Here is a 9741-nt window from a genome sequence, read left to right on the forward strand (position 1 = left end):
TCTCTCTCTCTCTCTCTCATGTTTTCCAGTGAAGGCAGTAACCTGACTCCCGCTCATCACTACAGTGACTTTCGCTTTAAGACCTACGCTCCTATTGCCTTCCGTTACTTCAGGGAACTCTTTGGCATTCGGCCAGATGACTACCTGGTTAGGACTCACACCAAACACACACTCCCATGTTTACAAGAATTGCCCTTGTTATGGCTTTAATCATTGTTGCTGTATTTATTTATTTTGTAGAATGGTTTAGTTCAGTGATGTTAACCTGTGCCCCCTTTTTTGAGGAAGAAGCGTGTCATCTAATTTGTGAGGCTTCCCAGTTTTGGCAAAGAGAAATGATGAGGGAGTCATGAAGGGCTTTCTCAAAACTGATTTTGGACCATGTAGCTCCTGTAGTTTTCATTTCAAAAACGACTTGTTGACACTGCCGTTGTCGATACCTGCCATCATAGGTCTGAGTGAAGTTTTTATTCCCCTCTTTTTCTACTGGCTGTGTTTCAATGACAGCAGTTTGGAATTTCATGCTCTCACTGATTAGAAATCACTCCATATCTCTGTAGTCCAACAGAGGATTCAGTGTCAAAAGTCTGTTGTTTCTATCAAGGGACCTATAGGTAGTATTCTTAAAAATATTGATCTCAAAAGTATCTGTATGCTTTTATTTCCTATTAACTTATTTTTGCACCAGCCTCGCAACGCCACAGCGGTTTTCGAACCCCCAAGAAGAGCCACGGGTTTAGTTAAATTAGAGTTCTAGATATGCCGACATGTTTGCTCTCTTTAAATTGGATACTAACGCAGTCTCCTCTTCTTGTTGAAGTATTCTCTGTGTAACGAGCCACTGATCGAGCTGTCTAACCCCGGAGCCAGCGGATCCATCTTCTATGTCTCTAGTGATGACGAGTTCATCATCAAGACTGTTCAACACAAAGAGGCAGAGTTCCTCCAGAAACTCCTGCCTGGATACTTCATGGTGAGCCTGGCCACTGAATATAACGGAAAGTGGGAGTGTGTTCAGTTTGAGTGATTGTTATTGCAATAACTATAATTACCATGAGAGCAGGAGGCTTGAATGAGTGGGAGCTCTAATCATTTCTTTCTAATTTCAGTGTGTTGCATATCTAATGTGTTTTCCACATTCCTTGTTTCTTGCAGAATATAAACCAAAACAAACGCACTCTGTTACCCAAGTTCTACGGACTATATTGTGTTCAGGCAGGGGGCAAGAATATCCGTATTGTAGTGATGAACAATCTTCTGCCTCGGATCATCCCCATGCACATTAAATACGACCTGAAGGGCTCCACCTATAAGAGACGAGCTTCCGCTAAGGAGAGAGACAAGGCTGTTCCCACTCACAAAGACCTAGACTTTATTCAGGACATGCCTGATGGCCTGCTGCTGGAAGCAGACAACTACAATGCCCTGTGCAAGACTATACAGAGGGACTGCTTGGTGAGTCACAGAGACACTTGTTTTTCATTGACTGATTTCTATTCAAGTATCGTGTTTTCAAGCCTCTCAGCCCACATGGAATTACACAACACATTCATGTGAATTGTTACAATATGCAAGTGGACTAAAATTCACAAGCTCAGATGGCACAGCAGCAGAATGCAATTTTCCTCACATAAAAGATGTTTCTAAGGGCAGAAACGTATACCATTGTGTGGACAGCACCAAATAGTTAGTAAGCTTTGATCTGATTCCCTGCCGACACAGTGGATCACATTAATCAGTACACATAAACCTAGCTCTGTGCTGTGATTCCAGATTATTTGACTCCCAATTAATTTTTCCCCCAAACCCAAATTTACCCATTTTGTAAAGTTTAGACCCTGACTGCTAAGCTTGCTGTTTTTTTTTTAAAGAGGCATCTATATATATTAAAGTTTCTCCTGTAGCAATCGTTGAGTGTTTGTAGACAGAGTTGTTGTTTGTTGCTTCAAGTTTATCACCACCACTGCCAACAGTTGAAGGATCAACAGTCAAGTGTTGAAGAGATGACTCAAGCTGACATGACACTGAAAACTAATACTTTGTTTACTTTAAGGCGTACGGATACGTTTTCAAATGATGGAAGAGACTGGTGGTATTTATCATTGCAGTTAACACAGGATGTTATTATGTTGTGTGTGGTGGTTTATCAGACGAACAAAGCCAAACAATTTATATGACAGAGGCTACACATAATTTATTCATGAAAATGTCTCTTTCCATTAGATGCTAATCCGTCTGTGTGGTTGCTTTGGCCACTGTTGCTTTGCTTTTCCAGCATGTTTAAGTTCATGTGGCGGTAATGTACTGCAAATCGATTTACCACCACTCATATATTATTTTCTCCGGGATCTCAATTACCATTGCTGCCCGATTGGCTGTTGGTGTTGCTTGTGTGTATCTCACCTGAATTTTGTTGTATATTTAGCAGCTTTGTCTACATGATTATGAAAATGATTGGATTACTTATAGCCGCTATGTGTAAGATATGAAAATGTTTCACTGGGGTGAATCCTAGTGGACTTAACAACATTTCTGTACAGTGTTAATTCAATACTTTTAGGAGGTTTACTGCCTCCACCGCACGGATATATAAAACAAAATTATTTAACTTTATCTTAGAAAAGAAATTTAACAAACAAACAAAAAACTCATTAATGATGTGGCATCTAGTTTGAGACAGTCACATATTGTGCAAAATATTGTGAATATTTTTAGTGGTAAAGTTTGCTGCAGTTTTTCTAGAGTTGTACCTTCAAATCTCTCTTTCCCGGTCCACCGCCAACCATCAAATAAAGCAGAACGTTGCTGTGAGTCCGTGGAACTGCCTGTGGAATTGTATATTTTAAGAGACTATTTCTATTGATGGTCATGTCAACACATTTTGTATATTTGTTTTGTATGTTTTATGTAGCTCTTGCAGAGTTTCAAGATCATGGATTACAGTCTGTTGATGGGCATACACAACATGGACCAGGCCAGTCGAGAGCGGGAGCGTGGTGTGGGCAATTCGGGGGACAGCGGGGGGTCGGAGGGAGCAGTGACCCCAGATCAGCGCCGGCCACAAGCCCAGAGAAGTCTGTACTGTACAGCCATGGAGTCCATTCAGGGGGAGGCTCGAGGGAAGGGGGCTTTGGATTCAGAAGACCAGTGAGTTTTATTGCCTATCTGACCACAAGCAGAGCTGAATTTGAACTGGTGTTGGCTTGTAATGCAGTCTGTGACTGGGACGATGAAGTGATCTACTGTTGTTTCTCTGGCTTTGTCCTTCAGCATGGGCGGTATTCCATCTCGTAATTCTAAAGGAGAAAGGTTGCTGATCTACATCGGCATCATTGACATTCTTCAGTCCTACAGGTCGGTGTCTGAGAGCAGCCTAATCAGTTCCTCATATAAACATTCGTTCTTATGAAAGAGCTTACCACCTATTCCCACTCCCATTTATATAACCTGCAGTAAAAGTTTTATTGTGTTTTATTATTTAGGTTTATTAAGAAGTTGGAGCACTCCTGGAAGGCCTTGGTCCACGATGGGGTAAGAGCCTACATACTAAATGTTCTCTGAAGCCAAGGAAAATATCCTTCAGCAGTGAAGCAGGGTCGTAAATCCAATAATCCAATAATCAATATGATTTTGACAGGTCTTAAAAATTTATTGGATTAATGAAGTTAACGTTATTTGTATAAAGTGGCATTTTTCAGTCTCGCTTTTAAATGGATTTCCTTCATACTCTTACCTTTTTTTTTTTTTTTTTTCCTTTTTGCCAGTATGGATATGGTCTTAAATTAATATTTTTTATTTTTTTATTTTTTAAATAAATGGCAAATTAATCAATAATTAAAACAATGTTGAACTAAAAGTTGTAGGTACTGCTGTTTGTAGGACAGTTGTGATTGCATATAGACGTGAGTGCTGTAGTATCTATCAGGTCATAATGGTTCTGTTGCTGTTTTACTATTTTAGGACACAGTTTCAGTTCACAGACCTGGCTTCTATGCAGATCGTTTCCAGCAATTCATGTGCAACACTGTGTTCAAGAAAATTCCACGTAAGTATGCTTATTTTTGTGTTTTTAAATTAATAGCCTGTCCCAGTGGTGAGAAGTCTAGGTGCCCTTATTGATCACATCCCCTTTTATGTCCTCCATCTTCTTCAGTAAAACCATCACCGTCTAAGAAGAGTCGTGGCGGAGGTCAGGGAGGTCTTAGGAGGGCTCCCACTCTGGGAGCTCCCACCCCGCTCTCCCACGCAACAGGACAGTCAGGCGTTGACTCCAGATTAGTCTACCACAGCCACTTTAAAAGCACAGACTCAGAGGCAGACAGCGGTAAGAACTGAGACATCACAAGCAAAGTGATAACATTAAGCAGTTCTATTGTTAATTATATCAACAACCACAATTTCACTCATAGTTGTGCTCCATTTAGACGATACTGGCGTTGAGATTTACAGTAATTTGATTTCTTATTGTTTTCAGGCATGCAGTCGGGCAGACCAGATCTTGTTCCGAGGACCCCTCCGCTGTTAGAAAACCCTGCTGACTGTGAGGCCAACCTGTCCACCTCATCACTAGGCAGCGCAGGAGTTGCCTCCACCTCTCCTCCCCTACGGTAAACCTCACCAGGATAACAATGCATGACCTTTATTCTTCCATCTCATTTTCACACACTGGTTTTTAATTTTCTTTGCTCTGACTTTTCTCTGTAGGTCTGTAGGGGTGGAAGTGCACAAATCAGCAAACACAGACCTTGACCAGGGTTCTTCTCACAGGTAGAGAAGTCATTAAAAAAATCACAGCCTCATCGTACTGAATAATAGATGTATTTATATTCCTGTTGCGTTGGTTTGCATTTTGTTGTATTAATTGCCTTTTCTCTGTTTTTAGTTTTGGGGCAGAAGGGGATCGTTCAGGCAACCTGTCTGGAAATGAAGATGTAGTTTCCCTCTCAGACATCATCCCTGAAACCAACATTTGCTTTGTAAGTTTAAACAATGAAATTATCTGTAACGGAAGATTATTACCATCAATATTGAAGCAGCCGTTAGTTGTTATTCCTTATTCCCCTCATAATCTTGGTATTGACAGTAATTTCATCTTCACAGTAAAAACAAACCAGTGCCATCTAAAGGCGAGGACGTTTCTGGATGAGGTGAGGCAGGCAGAAGAAAGGATAAAGAGAGCGAAAGTCACCCATCCACCATCCACTATCCACTGCACCTCTTGTTTTCTCCCCCGTACAGTATATACAGGGATTGCTGGATGAAGCAGTGAGGTGCAGTGGAGGTTGTGGCAATGAAGAAAACAGTGGTGGGAAGATCAAGAAGAAGACGGTGTGTGGTAGGCTTCCCCAGCCACTGTCACTGTGCGCACACATTTCCCCCCCCCAATGTCTAAAGGCCAATTGTCTTTCATATAAACCTGGAAAAAAGGCTTATGACCCTGAATGGGCAGCTCTTCAGTAGCAGATTTACATTGATTAAACAAAGAGATTCTGCTGCACCGACATAATAAACACAATAATTAGTTGTATATTGTAAAAAGCCCATGCCCCAGTCACCAGTGGATGGTGAAGGCAGTCAAATTATCCACGAAGACTTGGCCATCGTGTCCACTTTACTCAGCATGAAGCGATGTGAGATGGCACAGACAGCAGTTCAGCAGGAACACACACACACACACACCTAAGAGCACATGAAGGGCATAGCCGCCTGCATTTGTAGGAGTGAATATTTCCCTGTGTTCATGCACAGTCTAAGTGGGTTCACATTTCCGTGATTCACACTAATGTTCCCATTACCGCACATCCTTTTCCCCTTCTCTTGAGCAGGGGCACTCTGAAGTGGTCATCATTTAAATCAACTCATGCTGCTGTCGACTCTGCAATCATGTATACATTTCTTTTTACTGATTGTGGATGTACAGTATTTGTTTGAAATTGGATTTTGAAATAGTGGAAGGATGGGTTGAAACACCCACAGTCTTTTTTTTTTTTTTTTCCCACATTTTTGTTTTAAGTTATTCAGCTGGAAACCACAGTGGTGCTGCAAAGGTCCAGCCAGATCTTGCCACTACTGAATGTACATTGCAATGTTTTTCTTCTATAGAATGTGTCTTACTAACATGGCAGACCACATTTGTACAACCCTAAAAAATCTCCCCCTCTGATGTGACCATATGTGCTAAAGTATAAATGAATACAGAGAAGAAGAGCTGTCCACAGCATTGCTGGCCAGTAGATGCTGTTAAATGAAGTCATACTGTTGAGCTAATAGAACAGTAATAACTCCCAGCTACTGTCATGTGTCTGTCATGTCTGTGCCTTTACATGTTTGTCCCTGACATGTGATACGTAACTGACATTTTTTTTTACAGGTTAGTGTTGTAGTCACACAGAGAAACCTGCCTTATCACTACAGCTGAAGTCATCAAAACTGCCATTTGTATGTCTGGAACAACCGTCAGTTGTTAGGGGTTAAAAGAATTTCAGATTTCAGAGAACACTAGTACAATCCCTTCTTGGTTCTGTGTGTCCAATATTCAGTCACTGTGATTCATCAGCTCAGCTAATCCTTTTAACTCTTCCGACATCAGACAGTAAGGATGTTAGTCTCTTATTAAACATTTCTGCTGGTTACAGAAATGACACCCGCCCCCACATCCACTCTTGGACCAATATTACTAACCGTGTGTATTACTAATTTTTTTTTACTCAGCTTTTACTCGGCTGTTCATAAAAATTGTGCTTTGTTGTTTTTATCGGATTGTTTAGGGCACTAAACAAGCTACTGAGGTGGCTGGCAGAGAGGGTCTTTACCCCATGAAATATTTCTGATACAGAAATTTGAATCACTACCAAGTGGCTGTAGCAAAACCCAAGATCTTAGACATCATCTCACCTAAGGAATTACTGTTTATTGTTAGGCACATGTGGTCTATGCAGCAGAGAGGGAGAAGGGGAAATGTGAGTTGTAAATATCGAAAGAAGGAAAACTACTCATGTTCATCAATGCACAGTTGAGAATTTAGGACTGAGTCTTCTGTATTATAAGCCAGTCACAGCACCAAAGAAAAGAGTTGGGAGTTTCTGTGAGTGTGCAAGATCCAGTACAGTTAACATGAAAATGAAATGAAACACTCCTGGACTGACGTTGTATATGGTAATAACACTGGGTTGACCTGTGTTTTTAAGGATCTATTATTAAACTGGATGTTTGCTAGGTAATTTCACGTCTGATAAGCTGTATCTGACCTAGTCCCTGTAAAGATTTATTTTTTATTTATCAAAAGAATTGGTTTACATTGTGGCCTGAGACATTTCAAGATTTAACTCCACATTCCTGTGAAATCCGAGTTCAATTTACTACAAATTGTGGTAGCTCTTAGAACCCATTATTTGTGTAGTTGAAATGATGTACTTGATATGAATTATTTCTGGTATAATGCTGACATGTAAAATATTGATTATGTCAAAAAAGATCAATTTTAAAGTTGTGTCAAGTTGGTTGAGAGTCAAACAGCCACCAAAGAAAACACTCCAAGAAATTCTTCCTCATTAGAAAAATTCAGATTGTTTTGTAACACCTGCATTTTGTGTTTTTCTTTTTTTCCTTTTCTTTTTAATGGGTGGTACTGTGTAATTGCTGGATACAGACCAGTTCTGTCACAGTTGTTATGTACTACACCATGGCACAAACAGAAACATCATCCTTCGGTGCTTAAAGGGCGGCGCACTCAGTGTAGACACTACAATATAGTTGAAGTAATGCAATATGAACCACAATCTGCCACCCTTCAGCTCTAAGAAGTATATTTATTAACATGGTTGATTGCTGCAGGCTGAAATGATAGAAGTTGTATTATGTACCTTTTAGATGATTGTACGTATACTGACAGAAGGATGTCTGAAACTTTATAGCGTGTATTGCTTATGAAGGGGGACAATGTGACAATTTCACTTTTTATATTTCATGTTTAGATTATGATATGATAGATTCTCTCCATGATGATTCTGGGTTGTTAATCTCCCACGCTTTTTCTACATGAATGTTTCACACGGCTCGCGAGCCAACGTTGCTGGTTGTCCTATATGCTTCAATTACTATATTTTTACTGTGTATAAAATGTGTATATGTACATAGGAGTCACGGAAATGCCTTCTCATGCAATATGTGCTGCCTGTCCCTCCTGCCATGTTTCAGTTATGTGGTGGTGATTGTTTCCATGTCTGATTTTAAAGGATTAAACATATTTTCTAAATCTTGGTTTTGGTCCCTTTGTTAATGTGTATTTTCTAAGTCCCTGTTACTAGGTGTTTGAGAATAATGGTTTATGTTTTAAAAAGTTACAATTTTATGTGTCTGAAGACATTTAAATAATCTCTAGAGAACATAACACATGCTCAATACAGTGAATGCTGCAAATGTGGGGACTTGTGATTCATTTGCTGTTTTACACCCTGTTACATAACTTCAGACTCCAAAACCTGCCCTGTTATTTTATAGTCCAGGTGTCCCCAGTTGAATACATTGCCTGGAGAAATGTTCGTCATCCATATAGCGTTTGATCTCAACACCAGGGAGGATGTAGTCCCGCACATGGACTTTAGTAATCCTACCAAATCCTGCTCTTGGTCCCAGTTTGGATGAATCTCTTGATGGTCGCCTTGTCGTCCACCCACAGCTGGGCTAACCCATTGTCAGAGTACTAGGTGCTGGAAGAAAATGAAAGGAAGTGTGTTTCCCCCCCACCCCGAGCCTCATGCATCCTACAGACATCAGACACAGAATTGAGTTTAGAGAGCATAAAGTCAAAGTAAACAAAGAGAAGAGCCCATATAGTTCCTGGTGAGATCTACTTTGAATATGAACAGATGTGCCAGCTGTGAAACTGGGGCAAACATTACTATGAACAAAGAAGCTTTCTGAATACACCACCAGGTACCTGAGACAGGCGGTCACAAAGCTGAATTTGTTTTGTTTGATCTCAGGAGTTCAGGAAAGACAGATTTGCACAGATGGAAAATCAAACAAACTTTTTCCGAGGAAGTGAGTGAGCAAGACTTTCAGCTTCATTAGCTAAGTGTTCCAGCCCTATTATATTATTAAAATGATACTCTTTAAACACTAGCTTGTGCACAAAACTTTGTTGATTGAACAAAGATTCACATACCTTTTCTTTCTTAATAGCTGTATATATTTTAGTGTATTCACTTCACTCCGTTTATTCTGTTCATATTGTAAATATCCTGCTAGTATATTCATATATATATCTATAATGTTATTTTTTTAAATATATCCCTGTACATATGCACATTACTCTGCACTTTACTGCTTTGCACTTCTGGTTAGATGCTTAACTGTATTTCGTTGTCTAGTACTTGTACTTTGTACAATGACAATAAAGTTTAATCGAATCTAATCTAAAACCTTTGGGTAGCAGTTCTATGGTCACACAATCATTTCGGATCAATAACTGCTTCATTAAACACCGGCTGGCATCTGCAAGTCTTTTTACAAAGGGAAGAAAATTAGATCAGTAGCCTATAGTTTATACTATCTATACTATTTTTCCATCAAATGAGTACATATCACATGATCAAATTGGTTATTTATATTATAATATTACATTTAAACAAAGAAATAAAACATAAAGTATCAGATGCAAATAGCAAATGATTTGACTGGTTCAGAACATTAAAACACAATCTGTACCGCACCTTACATATACAGTTAATGTACCCCACC

The 9741-nt window shown here is 39.7% G+C and overlaps 1 protein-coding gene across 2 annotated transcripts in view; it reads left to right on the forward strand.

Moving 5' to 3' along the window:
* LOC118335470 (phosphatidylinositol 4-phosphate 5-kinase type-1 alpha-like) overlaps positions 1–8254 on the forward strand; it is a 12721-nt gene extending 4467 nt beyond the window's left edge. For both annotated transcript variants that reach the window (XM_035671761.1, XM_035671760.1), the window contains 12 exons: positions 30–147; positions 821–973; positions 1156–1455; positions 2912–3147; positions 3271–3354; positions 3483–3531; positions 3961–4045; positions 4154–4324; positions 4475–4607; positions 4705–4767; positions 4883–4976; positions 5101–8254. In XM_035671761.1, the coding sequence (XP_035527654.1) occupies positions 30–147; positions 821–973; positions 1156–1455; positions 2912–3147; positions 3271–3354; positions 3483–3531; positions 3961–4045; positions 4154–4324; positions 4475–4607; positions 4705–4767; positions 4883–4976; positions 5101–5103 (1489 nt within the window). In that variant the 3' untranslated portion in view covers positions 5104–8254. The remainder of the gene's footprint in view (positions 1–29; positions 148–820; positions 974–1155; positions 1456–2911; positions 3148–3270; positions 3355–3482; positions 3532–3960; positions 4046–4153; positions 4325–4474; positions 4608–4704; positions 4768–4882; positions 4977–5100) is intronic.
* Positions 8255–9741: the final 1487 nt, after the last annotated feature.

Source organism: Morone saxatilis, unplaced genomic scaffold (assembly GCF_004916995.1).
Source record: "Morone saxatilis isolate NCDOM2014 unplaced genomic scaffold, NCSU_SB_2.0 Contig24, whole genome shotgun sequence".
Lineage (NCBI taxonomy): Eukaryota > Metazoa > Chordata > Actinopteri > Moronidae > Morone > Morone saxatilis.